The sequence below is a fragment of the Myotis lucifugus genome, unplaced genomic scaffold (assembly GCF_000147115.1).
Source record: "Myotis lucifugus unplaced genomic scaffold, Myoluc2.0 scaffold_115, whole genome shotgun sequence".
NCBI classification, from domain to species: Eukaryota; Metazoa; Chordata; class Mammalia; order Chiroptera; family Vespertilionidae; genus Myotis; species Myotis lucifugus.
In genome coordinates, this window is record NW_005871163.1 from 1,144,102 (window position 1) to 1,164,728 (window position 20,627).

The following is a 20,627-nucleotide window of genomic DNA, read 5'->3' on the forward strand; positions in this document are numbered from 1 at the left end:
TGTGGACTCAGTTGCACAAGTGCTTTTCTTCAAGACAACCATTGTACTGCTACGCACAGCAGAAGTGCTTTATACATACTTCCCCTTCCATCACAGATTATTTTTTATTATTTTTAATATACTTATTGATTTTAAAGAGGAAGGGAGAGGGAGAGAGAGAGGTAGAAAAACAAGTGATGAGAGAGAATCATTGATTGGCTGCCTCCTGCACTCCCCTACTGGGGATCAAGCCTGCAACCCGGCATGTGCCCTTGACTGGAATCGAACCCAGGACCCTTCAGTCGCAGGCCAACGCTCTGTCCACTGAGCCAAACCAGCTAAGGCCACAGATTATTTTTTTAAAAATACACTGGAGCCCTGGCCGGTATGGTTCAATTGGAGCGTGGTCCCGTACACCAAAAGGTGGCGGGTTCGATCCCCAGTCAGGGTGCCCATACAGGAGGCAATTGATGTTTCTCTCTCACATCAATGTCTGTGTCTCTGAAATTCAATCAACATATCCTCCCGTGAGGATTAAAAAAAAATTAATTTTGACCTTGCAGATCCTCCATGGATGGGTTTTAGAGATCTTTAGATGTTCATGGAGTACACTTTGTTTTCTGCTGTTCTAACAACTTCAGATAATTCAAGCAAAAGTGTGTCTTGGAACTCGTTCCCCTCATCTTTTTTCTTAGGTTATGAGTACCTTCATGGCTTAATATGCTTTTTTTATAATTCCCAAAATGTCTGGCAGTGTCTTATACATAGCAAGCAGTCAAAACATGTTTGTAAAATTAATACATTTCTCTTTTAATGTCTCTATCCTGTTGAAATTATCCCAGTTCTGAAACAAAGATGATTTTGAAATAATACTTAAGACAAAAGTAATACAGAAATAAAATAACTTTTTTCTAAAAAAAGGATTTTTCACTAATGTTGCCTTTTTTCTTTTTCATAGTGCTATAAACAAAACACATCAATCTCACTTTTTATCCATTTCTAGAAAAAAAACCATAAACTCAATAATAGAATTTTTAACCTGTTATTAATAGAAAGAACAGGCATTCCTTGGAGATATTGCAATTTCCAACCCAGACCACTGTAATCAAGTATTGCAATAAAGTGAGTTGTAAATCTTTTTGCTGGTGGAGAGTTTTGCATTTAGTTTGTAAAAGACACATCTATAAAGTTGTAAAGCGAAGTGCAATAAAATAAGGTGTGTCTGTATATTGTTTATCTTTTAGAAATAGTAAAACTCTTCCATTTTTCTGGAGCACTCTAAATGGTGTTTCACTTTTAAAATATGAACAGTTGACTAAAGTGTATATTACAAATGCACTGTCCACATCTCCGGTATGTTATATATTATCTACTTAGGGAGAGGTAAAAGGTAAAATGGCTTTTGAAATATTCATGACATAAACATTGTTGAATGTGAACAACTATTAATATGAGAAGTTATTGAATTTAAGTAGAAGCAACTTTAATGGGACAAATTATTTTTGGTTGTTTGTTCACTTGTTTTCATAGTAGCAGGGATTTCGAAATTATAGGTTCACAGAGCTTTTGACTTAACTTGGACTTATGATGACATGTTGACCTTTGTAGCATATGGTACTCACTTTGGGATTAATTGGTTTTTTGTTTGTTTGTTTTTAAGGCATATTTCTCATTTTATGCATAAAGTTCCTTTTCCATCTCCTCAGAGACCACGGATTTTAGTTCAGGTAAGATTTTCTTGATATAAGTGCCCTGTTGAATGAACTATTGGCTCTGTCAAAATGTAACATAGGAATAAAAATTTTAAATGGGGAAAAAATGAGATTGAAAGAGAGCAAGATGCTAATTTATTTTGGAGTTTGGGCCCTTCTTTCTTTAATAAAGGGTTGCAGAGTTAAAGAAGTAGGAAGCCGTGGACATTTTGAACACAAAAAAGGAACTTATTTTCTTAAATTTGTTCTCAGTGTTTGAAAGTTTCTCAATGGTTTTGGCATTAGTCCCTAAGATAAGTATATTACAGTATATAGAAGGGAAAGTTGTGTATTTTCATATATTGCATGAAGGAATGCTCATATCTTTGTGATGGGGGAAGTTTAAAATAAACATAAATTATTTCCCCATCTCTTTTTCCCAATTGACTTTCTTCTTTTTTTTTTTTAATCTTTACTGTTGAAAGTATTCCATAGATCCCCCCCCCATTAACCTCTTCCAGCCTGCGACTTTCTTTTCTTGTTCATATTTTTTGTCTTGATATGTAAATTTCTGCTTATTTAATCATCATTTATGAAGTGATTTACATTAAGACATTTTCATGTAACATCACTATGTGTGCTGTACTAAATCTATTGCAGCCAGTATTGGGGTGTCATTCAAAATTAGAAATCATTTGACAAATAGATATTTACAAATTTGTAAAAATCTGCATAAGTTTGAAAATGATAAAAATAACTGCATTATTATATTGATACAGATAAAATATCTAGAAAAATATCATTTGATAAGTTTTATTATCTCAGTCTGCATATTTACATATTAATTCTATCTTACTTCTTGGTATTTAGTGCCAAAATATATGTAACAGTCAGTTTGAATACGCATAAAACATTTGTTTTATAGCAGAAGTTGGCAAAATGTTTCTGTTGAGGACCAAAAAGTAAATATCTTCGTGTTTACAAGCCATTTGATCTCAGCCCTGTTGTTATTACGCAAAATCGGCTAGAGGTAATATGTAAATGATGAGTTCCGATGAACTGTTCATAAAAACAGGTAGCCTTTGGATTTGCCCTGGAGGCCATAGATTTGCTAACTCTGGTTTTATGGTATTAAATTAATAATTTAGTCTTTCAATACAGATTTGTTAAAATGGAATTAGGGAAACATTGAAGAACAGAAGAAAAAATACAGGGTTTAGAATGGAAGAATTAGTAGTCAGAAGAGGTCAGTAATCAGGGCATATTTTCAGGATCTTAGTAAGTGATTATACTGATGAATGAATATATTGAAACTTCATCATCATTAATCTATATGTTTTTACCAGAAAGTGGTGTTTAAAGTTTATCTTTATATTTCAAATACTTTATTTTAAATCTTCTTCCAGTTATCACCACACGATAGTCTGATCCTCAGTCAGCCTGTTTCTTCACCTCTTCCACTAAGGCAAGTAAAACTTCATTTCTGTTTATTTCTCTAAATCTAGTGTTAGCTCAAATATTTTCTCTCTTTCCTAAGTAAAATTTCAAATGTTGACGTAAATATTTTCATTTAACTGTTTTTTATCTAAATTCCATTTACTTAATATTTAGTTTAACATTCTTAAAAAAAGAAAGACTTTCAAGGTAGTGTTTGGTATTTTGTGTATCCATTTGTTAAGTACTATTACATAAATAGGTACATATGTATGTCGATTATGAAAACAATTATTTTTAGCTTTAAATATTCTCTGAAGAATATCCAATGTAATTAACTTTCCATTTAATCTCAAAATAAAAAGATACGTATAAATATTAAACCATGGGGTAGAACAAAGTATTTCATCACCTTAAAAAGAGAAATTATGAAATATATTTTTTCTGTGATATCATTTCTTGAAATTTAATTAGCTGTATAATTTTTCTTGCAGAGAAATAGCTACAATATAATTATTTTGTAGCACACATCTAAGGGAGACTAGGTGCCATCTTTGACATTAATTTTGTAAAAATTGCAGATTATTTCATCACTAGGTCTTGGTCCAGAGTGATCAGTGTTTTCTTAACCGTTGTTTAAGCCAAAAATAAACTAGAAATACTGACTAAGACTATATTAAAATGATTCTAAATTACCCAAGGACTTTTTTTTTTTTGCTAACAGCTTTTTTGGTATATATTTCACATATTATATAATTCACTCAATTAAATTGTACAATCTACTGGTTATATTCACAGAGTTCTGCAACTGTCACTATAATCAATTTTAGAACATTTTAATCTCTCTAAAAAGAATCCCTGTATGCTTTAGCAGTTTACCTTCCCTATTTCTCCCATCCCTACACACACAAACACACGCACCTCCCCAACCCTTGGTAATAGTTAATCTGTTTCTGTCTCTACAGACTTGCCTATTCTGAACATTTCATATAAATGGAATCATATAATATTTGACCTTTTGTGTTTAGTTTCTTTCACTTAGCATAATGTTTCCAAGGTTCATCCATGATCTAGTGCAGGGGTGGGCAAACTTTTTGACTCGAGGGTCACAATGGGTTCTTAAACTGGACCGGAGGGCCGGAACAAAAGCATGAATGGAGTGTTTGTGTGAACTAATATAAATTCAAAGTAAACATCATTACATAAAAGGGTACGGTCTTTTTTTTTTTTAGTTTTATTCATTTCAAACGGGCCGGATCCGGCCCGCGGGCCGTAGTTTGCCCACGGCTGATCTAGTGTGTATCAGTACTTCATTTCTTTTTAGTTCCAACAAATATTTCAGTATATGAATATACTACATTTTATTTATCCATTCATCAGTTGATAGACTTTTTGGCTACTATGACTAATGCTGCTGTGAACATGCACAAGATTTTTGTGGACATATGTTTTCATTTCTCCAAGAGACTTTTGTTACTAATTTTGCTTTATTTTAAAAAAATCTAATGAAGCCAATTATTTAGCACTAGAGGCCCGATGCACGAAAATCATGCAAGAGTAGGCCTTCCTTCCCCGGCTGCCGTCACCAGCTTCCCTCTGGCTGCCAGCAGGCACCTGGGACCTGGGCTTCCCTTGCAGCCCCAGCTTCGTCTGGAAGGATGTCCAGTCTAATTAGCATATTATGTTTTTATTATTATAGATATTATGCTTTTGTTATAGATTATATAGACAAAACACTGGTTGGCTTACAGAGTTATTTGTCAGCATTTTGTTACTATGCAGATGTATAAGTGGTTTTTTAAAAATATATATTTTTATTGATTTCAGAGAGGAAGGGAGAGGGAGAGAGGGATAGAAGCAGCAATGATGAGAGAGAATCATTGATCGGCTGCCCCCTGCACAACCCGCACATGGGATCTAGCCAGCAACCCAGGCATGTGCCCTGACTGGGAATCAAACCAGAATGTCCTGGTTCATAGGTCTATGCTCAACCTCTTAGATGTCTAAGTTTTGGTTATGAATTTGCTTTGTATTTATATCATTACTTGATAGCTCTTGATTTCATATTACTATTATTATTACAATATGAAAGATTATTTGCAATAATATGTGTATTTACCTTAAGGGATGTGGGCCTGTAAGTCATGTAGTTTTTTACTATTATAGTGGGAGATGAGCCAAAACTTTCATTAAAGGATTTGCTTTCAATCAAAGCATACCTGTATAAATTAAATTCTTTATTTGGACATTATCTACATGGTAGATCTTCATATATAAAATAAAACAGATAATTTTTCATTTTCCATAATGAATACAATGCAGAAGAATTCAATGATTTTGAAACTTCATAAAACGTCATTGTTTTCATAGTGTTTCTGATGCAGTTTTCCCTACATAAGATCAGCAATCACATTTAAAGTTGAATATATAATACAAAATTCTACCCTAATCATGAATTTTTTTCATTATTTTGTGTAATGAGGCTATTGGATCTTTATTTTATTAATTATATATTTTTGTTTGGATTGACAGTGGTGGCAAGTTTTCAACACTACTTCAGAATTTAGGGCCTGAAAATGCTGTGACACTACTGGTGTTTGCAGTAACAGAACATAAGATTCTCATCCATTCCTTACGGCCTTCAGTGCTTACTAGTGTGACAGAAGCATTAGTGTCTGTGAGTATCACAGTTTCTTATTGTGAAAATATGTGATTTAAAGCTATTTTAACTCAAAGTGTAATGAATTTTTATGTTGTGAAAATAATTTAAATTTTCTGACCATTGACACTAGTTATAATTATTTAATTCATTTTCAAGCATTAGACTTTAAGTCTAAATATTTAAAATATAATTTTTTGTGCTTGCTGATAAATTATGCTTCAATGTCAAACAGCTAAATATTCTTCAATCTTTTGTTTATCCAAGATGATATTCCCTTTCCACTGGCCATGCCCATATGTTCCTCTCTGCCCACTGGCTTTAGCCGATGTCTTGAGTGCACCATGTCCATTCATAGTAGGAATTGATTCAAGATACTTTGATCTCTATGACCCACCACCAGATGTTAGTTGTGTTGATCTAGATACCAACACCATTTCTCAGTAAGTACATTTTACTGATTCTACACCCACTAATTTTACTTCATAGTCTATGTGTGTAATTGTTTATTTTATGAATGCTTATCAGAATTTCCCTTCAGATATATTGTTTTTGTGTTTAGGATTATTACCGTCTTTGAATCAGCTCTTACTATATTCAGTGGGATAGATTTAGGGCATTGGAGAAGGTTTTATTGGAAAGAGAATGTACCTTTCATCCTTAGCTTTTTAAATATTTAAGAAACATTATAATCTTATGCTTACCTAGAAATTTAGCAGAAAGGAAATTGAAGTTAGAAATAGAAAAAAATGTATTTCCCTTTAGTCAAATGGGTATGGGTGAAACAAATTGAATTGAAATACTATTCCTTGATTAGTATTTCAATCCTATTTCTAGTATAGTGTAATATTATTTAGAATACTGATAATTCATATCAAAATTAATGTAATGTTTTTAAATTTTTAAATAACTTAAAAAAAATTTATTGTTGACGCTATTGCAGATGTCCCCCATTTCCCCCCTTTTTGTCCACCTTCACTCAGCCCGCCTCCCCCTCCTTTGGTCCTCATCACACTATTGTCTGTGTCCATAGGCTATGTGTATATATTCTTCAGCTGATCCCTTCACCTTCCTTTATCTAGTCCTCCTAGCCCCCACCCCTCTGTCATTAAATCACTTTTAAATTATACTTTTTTTTACTCTTATATCCTAGGAGTGTAAGGATTTTATAAGCTGCTCTCTTTTATTGGAATAATATTTAAGTTGTACTACTGGAGCTGTATATTTGTAGCTTTTTTATAATTAAGTGTTTCTCTTAGATCCCTTATTTTCAATTTAATCATACTTATGCTATTCAGGAAAGAGGAAATTGATGCAGTGACCACATTGAATCCACAGGACATGCTTAAAATAACTATCAGAAAAGCCCAAAAGCTAGTATGCCTTTTATAACTTATGTATATGTGAAATAGGTTTTTCTTCATTTTAAAATATGCATGTGTTATATTAAAGCCTTTTAATTTAATCTTACATTAATTCTAATTTTGTCTTATGTCAAAACTTCAAATACCTAAATCATCAGAAAAGTTTAGCAAAAAAATAATTTTCTAGTATAAAACATGTCTTCTGTCAAAAAGCTTTTATTCGGAGAAAGCCTAACCAAGAAAATATAGGATGTACTTGGTGTGTAAAAGCCGTTTTATGTATGGGATCAATAGAGTCAAAGATTATTTACTAGGAATATTTAATTCTTTACCTGGAATATTTAACTCTTTAAATATTAAAGTAGTATCTCTTTTCTTTCCCATTTGTTAATGTTACATGACAGTGTTTTTAAAAATTAAAATTAAGGACGGTAAATGAGTATATACTAGGTTTATTTCGGCGATAAATTACATTTCCCTCGCCGAACCGGTTTGGCTCAGTAGATAGAGCGTCGGCCTGCGGACTCAAGGGTCCCAGGTTCGATTCCGGTCAAGGGCATGTACCCTGGTTGCGGGCACATCCCCAGTGGGGGGCGTGCAGGAGGCAGCTGATCGATCTCTCTCATCAATGTTTCTAACTCTCCCTCTCCCTTCTTCTCTGTAAAAAATCAATAAAATATATTTTAAAAAAAAATTACATTTCCCTCTTTTTATACTTTCCCTCAATTTGTTAGAAGAATTTTTTTAATCCTCGCCTGAGGATTGATTTTAGAGAGATCGGAAGGGAGGGAGAAAGAGAGAGAGATAGAAATGTCGATGTGAGAGAGAAACATGAGTTGGTTGTCTCCTGAACGTGCCCTGACCTATATATGGACCCTGACTGGGAATTGAACCAGCAACCTTTTGGTGCATGGGAAGATGCTCCAACCAACTGAGCCACACCAGCCAGGGATAACAGAATTTTTAATTATTATTTTATCTTTCTGTTTTGATCACTAATGAATTAAAGAATCAACAAAACATGAGTCTTTTGCATTCATTAGTATTCTTCCTTCTTGATATTATCATCTTTAAAAACCTAAGGGGGTACTAAACTAGTAAGCTAACAGCTTTTTACCTTCCTTCATCCAGAATTTCTGAAGCCTCAACCTGAAATTTGAAAGAAAAACAAATTCTGAGTATGGAATTTTTGGTTACCTTTTCCCTCTCTGACTCTTAGGTACATATAATACAGAGTATATTATTAATGTCAAGAAATTTCTGAAGAAAGGGAAATTAGAATCTTATATGTGCTAGTCATAAAGCTGTATGCCTTAGTTGTCTCATATTATTCTCTTTATTTTGTGAGGTAGTTTTTATTAACCCTGTGACAGAAGAAAACCAAAGCTTAGATTTTTAAGTAATTTATCAAAAGGCACATAACTTATACTGCCAGAGCTGCATTTTTGAAACCATCACTGTCTGACTCCAAACTAATACATCTTATTACTAATTATTGGCTAACTATTTATGTAATAGTTACCTTGTAAATGAGGTTACTATGAATGCAAATGCAGAGGGCTAGCATAGATCCAATTTCAGATACTAAATTAACCTGTCCTACTCAGCCAAGTTTTAAAGTGAAGATATCAAGAGTTAGAGAAGAAAATTATTTATTTGATGTAAATAATTAGATGTAATGAAATAACATATTTTTCATTCATTTATGCTACATCTTGAATACCTTTTCTGCTAGGCACTGGGAATAAAAAGGTAAACCAAGTACACTCCCTTTTCTTAAGTTGCTCATAATCTAGTCTAAGGCAGGCATGCATACAGTGAATGATAAGACACAGTGGGAGTACTGTGTTGCAAAGTTTTATCAAGAAAATAATGTAGCCCTAACTGGTTTGGCTCAGTGGATAGAGCGTCGGCCTGCGGACTCAAGGGTCCCAGGTTCGATTCCAGCCAAGGGCATGTACCTTGGTTGCGGGCACATCCCCAGTAGGGAGTGTGCAGGAGGCAGCTGATCGATGTTTCTCTCTCATCGATGTTTCTAACTCTCTAGCCCTCTCCCTTCCTCTCTGTAAAAAATCAATAAAATATATATTTTTTAAAAAAGAAAATAATGTAAATAGTGTTACTACGTTGTGTTCTCACTGTAATGTAGGATTTTATGCTCTTGGTCACATTATAAATGAAATAAAATCTTCACAGCAGGACACCTGCAAATTTACCTTGCCCTATCTATATTTTTATTCTCATTTGTAGAAAGATAGGATAGATTCCAAGACAGTTAGTTGTTCTTTGTCTGCTTAAGCTTTCCCATCCACTCTTTTTTCTTCGTTTAGTTTTCAAAGTGATATTTGTCCTTTTGTTCTGTGGGAAGTTTAGGGAACATTGAAAAAAAAAGTTCAGCAAGTTTCACTGCACACCTGTGCTATATCGTTGTCTTTGGTGGTTAAAACATAAGTGATGTACATTTCTTCTCCTTTTTCTGTGCATTTTTCAAGTTTTCTAAAATGAGTATTCATTGCTATTGAAATAAAAAAATATTTAATAAAGAATGGAATAAACAAAGTTATAGTTAAGTCCAAAACCTTTATGGTGTTTTATCACCATGTTGTTGTTTTTCTCCTACCCCATATGTAGTTTAAAGAGCAACAACTGTATTGTCATAGTGGTACTAAAGGAGATTATAGAAGTTTGTCTTAGAAACAAAGATACCACTTTCAGGGGGTTTTTTGTTTTGTTTTTTGTTTGTTTGTTTGTTTGTTTTTCTAAAGATACCACTTCCAGACACATATCCTCTTTTATAATTTAAAAGTATTTTGGAATGTTCTAGTTTATTTGATTAAGTTAATATTATAGATTATTTCTTTTCTGAAGGAAACAAAAATAATTTTTCTTTTAGGAAACTAAGAAACAGTATTTAATTTTTTTTTTTATTGATTTTTTACAGAGAGGAAGGGAGAGGGATAGAGAGCTAGAAACATCGATGAGAGAGAAACATGGATCAACTGCCTCCTGCACACCCCCTACTGGGGATGTGCCCGCAACCAAGGTACATGCCCTTGACCGGAATCGAACCTGGAACTCTTCAGTTCACAGGCCGATGCTCTAGCCACTGAGCCAAACTGGTCAGGGCAGAAACAGTATTTAAATATGACAAAGTATTTTGATAAGCTCATTGAAAGTTTTCTAATCTATAACAACAACAACATAATCCACATAGTAGGATTTTCCCGGTATTTAGGTGTCTAAAGACTCTTAAATGGAGTTTAAGAGTAATGACCACCATGTTAAATTTGGTAGTGATTGGCATGATACCAATGCACATGCAATGTACTCAATACCAATATAATTACAAATATTTGAGCTATATTTAATGCAAGGTTTCACCCTCATATAAATTACTTTTTAATATTCAACATTCCAATTTACCCCAGTAATATTTTTCTCCTGTTCACTAGAATATTTTGTTAAGTGTTTTCTTATTTGTTCAACGTGTTTTCTCTTTTTCCTTTTTTACATAATTAAGTATATATTTCCCCTTTTCCTCAAAAAAAGGTTCATCTAACAAATGTATTATTTTTTCCATTTAATCTCAGAACTGGTGACAAGAAAAATGTAGCCTGGAAGATACTTCCAAAGAAGCCATGTAAAAATCTGATGAACACACTGAATAATTTGTACCAGCAATTGGCAAAATGTAAGTGTCTAACTTAATTAAAGGAAGTAATTTAATCTGAGAAAAGAACTCCAGTTACTTTGCTGTACTTATAAAAAGTTTATCTAAAGGAAAGTATTTTTATACTCTTAAAGGCAAATGAGCATATAGGCAAAATTTGTTAGAAGCTAAATGGGAGATATATTTTTGATATCACATTTTTATAGAACCATTTTAGAATAATAAAATTCAAAAAGAGGTTAAACTGGTTGTTTTCTTTAATTTACTGTTACTGAAACACCATGGAAAAAATAAGCATTTCCACTTGTATATTTTCTTCATACATGGAATAGAAAGTTAGTTTTGAATATATTAAATGGTTTCAGTTACATTAGAAAATGCTAATTTCCAATAGGGTGAGAGCTAGGTCTTATGTTTTTCACCTACTGTGCTTTCTTCAAATGATTTGAAAATAGAAACTTGCTGCAAGCATTAGGAAATTAATCAAAATGAAAATTGATTAGACTATGGAATATTTCAGTAAAAAGCTATGTAAGAATATCTTGACAGTGATCCAGAATTACTAAGAAGAATGAAATCTTCATTTATCTAATCCTCTTGGTATTTTATAACAACGGTCTATTGAGGGCCCTTAATTTAATACTTACTTTATGAAAAATGGTTAGTAATTGTGTAGCGATATTTGAGGTTCTCATTTATGTAGTAGGTGAAATATAAGCATAGGAAATGGTTTATATCCTGTAGTATACTTGGAAGAGGACATGAAAAACAATGTTTTGTTTTGTTTTTAAAGTATATTTTTATTGATTTCAAAGTGGAAGGGAGAGGGAGAGAGATATAGAAACATCAATGATGAGAATCATTGATCGGCTGCCTCCTGCATGCCCCCTGCTGGGGACCAAGCCTACAACCTAGGCATGTGCCCTTGACAGGAATTGAACCTGGGACCCTTCAGTCTGCAAGCCAATCAATGCTCTATCCCCTGAGCCAAACCAGCTAGGGCGAAAGACAATGTTTACAAAGTAAACCTCACAATAAGTAGATAATTTGGATGTGATTCATAAATATTGGGATATTTAAAAAATAACATCAAATGAATAAAATTTTATCTTATGGAACAAGTAAATTGTGTATGGAATTTTATTTAAACTACCTAATTAATTGCTTTCTAAAAGTACATGCACTTCCTTTGAATAACTGAGAAGTCCAGCAGTGAATATTTAGCAATATTTAAATATTATTAAAATCAATGAAATAGTTCATTTAGCTCTATTGAAGGACAGAATCTTAAAGCTTAAAACTACAGACTTTTAAACAATACTGACAGTTCAGGATTGTATAACATTTTCTAGCTTCAGAGTACTTTCACATACATTCTTTTATCTTTGCAACTATGAGGTGAGGATAATAAGGTTGAGAGGTAAAAAGTACGTTCTTAGGAATCATTCAGTTGAAGCTAATGATTAAAACCTTCTGTTCCAATGCCTACATTCTTTCTAATACTTTTACTTTTTTAGACAATAAGAACTTGAAAAAAACTTGCTAAGATGATTTATTCCTCATATTTGAAAAAGTTTTTAAAGTTTTAAGCAATCACAAACTTTTTTTTCCTGACCCTTGGAGAATAGATGTCCCATCACCTCCAAATGGAATGTATTCCTACCAACAAGTACATTCTCCTATAGCACTACAATACAACCATATAACCATGAAAATCAGGAAATTAACATTCAAAGTTACTACCATCCTTATCCTCAGACCTGATTTGAGTTTTGCTAGTTATCATAATATGTAATGTTCTTTATAGCAAAAGAACCCATTTGCATATCAGATGTTGTATTTAGTCTCAGGTCTCTTTTGTATTCTTTTCTCTAAACAGTTCATCAATTTTTTCTTCATTTTCTTGACACTTTTGAAGATTATTCTTACTATTGTAGAATGGTCCATGATATGGGTTTGTCTGAATGTCCTCATGATAAATACAGATCATGCAACTTTGACAGAAATATTGCAGAAGTGACACTGAGTTCCTTGCATAGTATCCTTATCAGATTGATCACTATATCAATTTGTCCCATTATTGATTAATATGTTCCCTTTGATCACTTGATTATGTGGTTTCTACCAAGCTTCTTCTCTACTGTAAAGTTATTCTTTTACTACCTAATGGCTTTAGCATTGAATTGTTCAGAAATAATTGTTCAGAGTAAGAGTTGATTTTCACATTTTAATCCCAGAATGTTCCTCCTATACATACTTATATTTAAAAGAAACAAAAGAGGAAAGGAAGGACTATTGCATTTAACCCCATGTCCAGTTGCTATGGTTGTTATGATCTTCATTAATTAACCTACATATAGTTATTTTATAACGTGAAGATTTTTTCTGGTGGTAGTCAGATAAAAAGGGATTATTTTGTGTTCAATTTTTAAATATATATATATATATATATTTTTAATTGATTCCAGAGATGGAGGGAGAAGGAGAGAGAGATAGAAATATCAATGATGAGAGAGAATCATTGATTAGCTGCCTCCTACATGCCCCCTACTAGAGATGGAGCCTATAACCTGAGCATGTGCCCTGCCCGGAAATCAAACAGTCACCTCCTGGTTCATAGGTTGACATTCAACCACTAAGTCACACCGGCCAGCTATTTTGTGTTTAATTTGGATAAAATGTACTCAGCAGAGCCTAAAAAATTATGTGGTAAGCTTTTCTAGGATTTACATTTTATGAAGTTATATATAAACAAAGGTTGAGTTAGCTTGAGCCCTTTTGAAAACACAACAAATGTTTATTTTTTTCTTTCAATTTTATTGAGATATAATTGACATACAGATCTATGTAAGTTTAAGGTGTATAGCATAATGACTTGACATACATATGCAACAAATTTATATTGACAATAATACAACTATTAACATTAGTTTTGACTATTTGGAGAAACACTAAAACTATTTCTTCACAGTGCAGCAGAGACCAAGAGATGATGGACTAATGGACTTAGCAATGAATGACTATGATTTTAATTCTGGAAAGAGGTTACATATGATAGATTTGGAAATCCAAGAGGCATTTTTGTGTTTCATGGCCTCTATTTTAAAAGGTTATAGATCATACTTAACACCAATAACACAAGCCCCATCTGAGACAGCCACAGATGCAAGCTCTCTTTTTGCCCTACAAGGTGAGTGATTGCATAGTTTTACAGTTGTCATATTATTGAGCTTAACCTCGTGTGATTTAATTGCTTTCTGGGTTAATAGCTCCTATTTATCAAAATATATAACTATTTTGAGAGTACGTGAATAGCAACTCTGTTGGTAATCCATTTCCATAGGACCAGTTATTTTTCAGGAATATTCAATATAATCCCATTGGCAAAGTATGCATGAAGAACTATTTGAAAAGTACAGAAATTTCTAAACATATACTATTGCACTTGTGTCACAGTTGTGTTGATGTTGATGCTTTTCGCTTTCAGGGAAGCCAGACAATGTTGGGCATGCTGAGTAGCCTGTAATGATCACCTCTAGGCTTGAGCAGCTTCAGTATGCTTTACAAATATTATTTTCTGTTCATGCCACAAAGTAAAAAAAAAATGTTGGGAAACCCTGGAATGCATTTGTATCATAATGTGTATTCACTTTCTTTTGTGGTATTTAACATTTAAAAGATAAATTTATTTAATAAACATACACTGAGTGGCCAGATTATTATGACTGGCCAGGTTATTATGACCACCCCATCAGTGCTTCATTGACACTTCCAAAAATACTGAATATTGAAAACTTCCTAAGCAAATACTCTCAAGGTTTTATTATTATTATTTGCATAACTAATTCACTTCATTGTATTGATGGGGTGATCATAATAATCTGGCCGGTCATAATAATCTGGCCACTCAGTGTATATTGAGTGCCTCCAAATGATAGGCTTTGGGTATATAGTGGTATGCAAAAGATACAGGGTCACACACATAAAAGGAAAAGAAAAGAGAAACATGGTCAGTTCTCCCATAGAGCTTATAGTGAAAAAGATAATCTATAATAATAAAGGCATAATATGCTAAACGACCTTCCAGGACAGCCAAATGACCTTCCAGATGACCTTTCGGATGAAGCCGGGGCTGCAAGGGCCAAGGCAAGCCGCCAGGGCTGTGAGGGCCAAGCCCCTTGTACGAATTTCGTGCATCGGGCCTCTAGTTTGAAAATAATATGAATGAACACTTCAATTCACAACTTTAGGTCACAGAAGGCCCTTGTGAGGAATTCACACATGAGCCATGTTTAAAAGGAGGAGTAGAAATTAGGCAAAGGGAAAATACAAGAGTGTTTTAGGCAGAGAGAACAGTTTATGCAAAGTCCCTGAGATTGGAAATAGTTTGAGTTCATGGGCCCAAAAGAAAACCCATGTTGTGTAATTGAGTGAATGAGGTGGAGTGTGAAATCAGGAAATAAACTTTTACTCTGTTACAGTAAGTATTGACACAGCATAAATGAATACTAGAGGTGATGTAACTGCTGCTTTAAAAAAAGTACGTATGTATATGGAGAGAGCATGAGCCACATGCACATATCGTGCAACACATAAAGAAGGGGGTAAATTGCAATTTTAAGATGCTTTCACATTTACTAGTTTATGTGTAATCTTCAAGGTAGTGAGAGGACAACAGAGACAATTTTGGTTGAGGATTTGAAAGATCTTGATTCAAGTTTCTTTCCTGTTGCTATCTTTGTCAGATCACTTCTACTTTCAGGGTCTTAGTTTCTTTTTCTGCAAAATGGTGGATATAGATGACATGGTTGATCAAGTTCCTTCTAGCTTAAAAATTCTATGAATCTACAAATGATATTCTGACATTGTAAATTTATGTTGAACAGCTTTCTTAAGAAGCCGAGACCGATCACATCAAAAATTCTATAACATGATGACCAAAACACAAATGTTTATTCGCTTCATTGAGGAATGTTCTTTTGTCAGTGATAAAGATGCAAGCCTGGCATTCTTTGATGACTGTGTAGATAAAGTAAGTTTGTCTGCAGTGCTCTACTTATTTTGTGTGACTGTTATAATTGTTATAAATTATGGTTTCTATTTATAAGTTTTACTAGCTTTTAACAAAATCTAAATTAATTTCATCCCATCATTGACCCTTTATTCTGAAAGTTTTGGTGGCCTACCAGATATTATAGAACACAACAACCTCTTGGAAATTTCCTGCAGTATTTTACTAAATCGTGAGTTTTATTTTAGCAGTCAGGTCTGTATCTCTGCCTGCCCACTTACGGACAATAGAACTTTTGTTCAAGCCTGTGGACCTCTAACTTGAGCATTTTGTTGTTGTTAATTCTCATCCGAGGATATTTTTTCCATTGATTTTTAGAGAGAAAGTAGAAGAGAAAGAGGGTACAGGAGAGAGAGGAAAACATCAATGTGAGAGAGGCACATCAATAGGTTGCCTTCCACATGCACCCCAACTAGGGCCAGCATCACTCCTGCAAGTGCCCTTGACCGGAATTGAACCTGTGACTCTTTGGTGCTCAGGCCAACCACTCTAACCACTGAGCAACACTGGCCAGGGATGCTTCTGATATAACATTATTAAGCTAATCAACAAAATTCAAATGTAGTTTGAGTATTAGACAGTATAAATGTTAATTTCCAGATTCATGTATTGTAGTTATATAGGAGAATGTCCTTTTTTGTAGGAAGTACACACTGAAGTATTCAGACGTGATGGGTCATCAGGTCAGCAACTTTCTCTCAAAATATTAAGAGGAAAAAAGTTATTTGTATTTGAAAAGTTAGTGTACTTGAAACTTTTCTATAAATTTGTACATATATGTGTGTGTGTGTGTGTGTGTGTGTGTGTGTGTATATATATATATATATATACATATATATATTTTTTTTTTTTAGAGGCCCAGTGCACAGATTTGTGCACATTGAAAGGAAATTAATTAGAAGGTGGCCTGTGGGGCGGGACTGGGCGAGTTGAGCCAGACACACCCTGGAGCCAACCTCCCACGGTCTCTCCCACGGTCCCTCCCCAGCCGCACCTGGGAGGTGCCATGGCTCGAAGGGTGTCTGCAGAGTGAGTGGGGTCCCTCCGGCAGATGGGGTCCCTCGGCCTGGCCTGCAGGGATCAGGCCAAAATCGGCAGTCCGACATCCCCCAAGGGGTCCTGGAGTGCGAGACAGCACTCTGCAAAGTTGCAGTCACTCGGCAGTTCCTGTGTTGAGCGTCTGCCCCCTGGTGGTCAGGGTGCATCATACCTACCTGCCAGTCGTCCGGTCGCTTAGCCTTTTATATATGTGTGTGTGTGTGTGTGTGTGTGTGTGTGTGTGTGTGTGTTCATGGTTTTATGCCCATGATAGTAGAAAAAAGAAATTTTTTTCAACAATTTATACTGATAAGGTAATTTAAAGAAGTCCATCACTTTCCAATTTATGTGACTGTGAAAGAAAATCAGTGATTTGGGTGGGGGGGCACAACAGCCAAACTATACAGAAGTTGGCTTAGTTCTGAGTTTAACATGAAAATGTCATTTATTAATTAAGTACCAAATGTGTCCTATAAAAATGAGAACTTATACTCACTGTGAAGGGTGTAGTGGGATAAACACTGCATTGGGAATCAGAAGGACTTTCACCCCAGCTATTATACTTGCACTTTAGTCAAGTCCTTTAGTGTTTCTGTGTTGTTTTCTTATCTTGTGGGTTTTTTTTAAAATATTGTGAGGAGAAATTATTATAACTGCATGTCTCACAGTGTTCAGAGTAGTATTGTATGAACTAAAAAGTAGAAGACATTGTGACGATTTTTTATTGAATTTATTAGGGTGACATTGATTAATAAAACCATACAGGTTTCAAGTGTACAGTTCTATAAAACATCATCTACAATACTGCATCATGCGCTTAGGACCCAAAGAAAATCTCCATCACCGTTTATCCCCCTATGCTGTCTTCCTCCTCCCACATCCCCCTTTCCCTCTGGCAATCACCATACTGTTGTCTGTGTCTGATTTTTGGTGTGTGTGTTTTTGTGTGTGGGTTTTTTTGCTTATGTCCTTCTCCTTTTTCACAAACCCCCCCAATCCCCCTCCCCTCTGACAACTGACAGTCTGTTTTCTGTATCTATGAATCTGTTTCTATTCTGTTTGCTAGTTCATTTTGTTCATTAGATTCCACTAATCTTGCTGGCTTTTATTCGAGTTTATTAGGTTAGTAAAACCAGCTCATCTCATTTTATCATCTCATGACAATGTTCAGCTTTTGAATAACATATGGAGAGCAGTAACAAGTTTGGAGCCTTGTGTAGGCATATATATACCCTTTCCTTCACTTTATAAAACTTGAGGGATGGTTGATGTAGAGAAGTACTTTCTGGTGTTGATAGAGAGTTAAAAGGCTAAGGTCTTGAAGTCCTTGAAATGCTTTGAAATAGGAAAACCATGGACATATGCCATTATCTGCTTAGAACTCAATTCATTTTACCATAAAAACACTGAAATAAAGGGTGATTAGCTGTAGTTCAAATGGTGCTACAGTGTTGTGCTAGAAATATGTATTAAATTTTTATTTTTGATGGAATGGTACTCTAACTGCCTTTTAGGACAGTTTTTAAAAATTCAAAATTCTGAGATATAATATATCAACACTAGAGGCCCAGTGCACGAATTCATGCATGGGTGGGGTCCCTTGGCCTGGCCAGCGATCGAGGCCTATGGGGTGGGGGGGTTGGCTAGCCAGGGAGAGGGGTCGTGGGAGGTTGGCCAGTCAGGGGGAGGGGCCATGGGAGATTGGCAAGTCAGCCAGGGGGTGGGGCCACAGGAGGTTGGTTGGCTGTGGGAGTGCACTGACCACCAGGGGGCAGCTCCTGCATTTAGCATCTGCCCCCTGGTGGTCAGTGTGCATCATAGTGACTGGTCAACCGGTCATTCCAGTCGTTCAGTCAAATTTAGAGTTTGATAAGTTTTGGCAAATATAGATTTCCCTGCAATCATGACTCCAAATGTAGAATATTTCTCAGGAAGGACTTTTTTGGGGGGAGAGGGGATTTATTTTCTATATTTTGAATAACTTACTTACAAATGAACTTTTAGAACCGTGCCTTTTTGTAAGTTGACCTGCCTATATAGAGCTTTGAAACCTTGCTTATTTTGAGAAGCAATGTCATAGCTCCTTGACAATTTTGTCTTCATTACAGCATTGTATCAAGTTTTTGTTTTAATAGTCTTTATAATACGTACTGAGAATTAGAGCAGTTTTCCTTGTCCACAGGTGTTTTTTATGCAAAGTGGCTGGAGAGTAAGAAGTAGGCCCTGATCTGGAGAGGGAGAAGCTGTTAAATAAGTAAATAAAATTTTTAAAACACCTGGTGCTCATTGACAAGCACTTCTCTTATAATGTTCCATCATGGATAGGAGTAGTTTTCAGCTTCCTTTCCAATTACCTTGGGTATCTGTTTAAACCTTTTTGTTCTAGTCCATCTTTTCTATTTCATTATCATTGCTGCCCTTATAATTAGATTAAACCCACTCCCTCTGAATAAAAAAAAATGTATGTAAATAGAGCTTTTCATTTGTTATTCATTTGATATAATTTATCATTGACAGGTTACCACTATGAGTTATCCCTGACATGTTCCTAATTTTTTTTTATATTTTTAGTCTTGCTAATAATGTTCTCTGTTTTTATTGAAAGTTTAACTTTTTAACACTTATATTAAATTTTGTGGAAAATAAAAGGGAGAAAAACTTTGTAAGCCCAATACCCTAACTAATATCCATTTTACACTTACTTTCAGTGTTTTTACATAATTATAACATGGTTTCCTAATTGTTTACATAACCAGATCTTATAAGCATATTTCAAAAACATTTTCATTGATATTTTAGAGAGAGAGGAAGGGAGAAGGAGAGAAAGAGAGAAATATCTATGTAGATAGACTGCCTCCTGCATGCCCCTTATTGGGGATTGAGCCCCACAAGCCAGGCATGTGCCCTGACCAGGAATTGAGCCAGCAACCTTTCTGTGCAGGGGATGACGCCCAACCAACTGAGTCACACCAGCCAGAGCTAAGCATTCTTAATATTGCTGCCAAATCTCTTAAAAGGAAATTTTCATTTTTACCACAGTAAAACATAACATAGTTTAGAAAGTCAGTCTTATATAATAAAAGCCTAATGTGCAAATCAACTGAACGGCGGAATGACCGGTCACTATGATGCGCACTGACCACCAGGGGGCAGACGCTCAACACAGGAGCTGCCCCCAGCCCACAGGCTCCAGGCCAGCCAAGGCAGGTGCCAGCGGGGGGCCCCCCAATCACCCTGCCAGTTGCCCCACAGATCGGCCCTGATCACCAGCCAGGCCTAGGGACCTTACCCATGCATGAATTTCATGCATCGGGCCTCTAGTACTTTTTTAAGGCTAGGTCCCGTTCCTTTCTACCCTAGTTTCTGCTCCCCAGAGACCACCACTTTATCTTTCAGCTATATCTTCAGTCATTTACCTTAAGATTTCCAAATAATATGGTTTTATTGCTGCTAATTAATGTCTACCACCAATACCACAATCCTCCCAGTATAGTCATAACATTATTTTTGGCCACTTTGTATATAATCACAGCTAAGCCATATATACATTATAGTTAAATTGCCTTTCATGTATGGATTTTGTTTTCCCTGAAGTTAATAATTACTATGTTCCTTCCTTTGTGTCTAATGTTAAGTCATTTCTAAAGTCTTCTACAAAAGTGAAAATGTTTAAATCTGTCAATTTTTCTAACATATCCATTTGATTGTTTTAAAAATTTTT

The 20,627-nt window shown here is 34.8% G+C and overlaps 1 protein-coding gene across 9 annotated transcripts in view; it reads left to right on the plus strand.

The window, feature by feature from the left end:
- DENND4A (DENN domain containing 4A) overlaps positions 1 to 20,627 on the plus strand; it is a 94,064-nt gene that overhangs the window by 44,833 nt on the left and 28,604 nt on the right. For 8 of the 9 annotated variants that reach the window (XM_023757806.1, XM_023757808.1, XM_023757807.1 and 5 more), the window contains 7 exons: positions 1,640 to 1,706; positions 3,077 to 3,135; positions 5,637 to 5,781; positions 6,031 to 6,206; positions 10,718 to 10,818; positions 13,769 to 13,987; positions 15,684 to 15,829. In XM_023757806.1, the coding sequence (XP_023613574.1) occupies positions 1,640 to 1,706; positions 3,077 to 3,135; positions 5,637 to 5,781; positions 6,031 to 6,206; positions 10,718 to 10,818; positions 13,769 to 13,987; positions 15,684 to 15,829 (913 nt within the window). The remainder of the gene's footprint in view (positions 1 to 1,639; positions 1,707 to 3,076; positions 3,136 to 5,636; positions 5,782 to 6,030; positions 6,207 to 10,717; positions 10,819 to 13,768; positions 13,988 to 15,683; positions 15,830 to 20,627) is intronic. The other variant, XM_023757812.1, reaches the window with a different exon arrangement.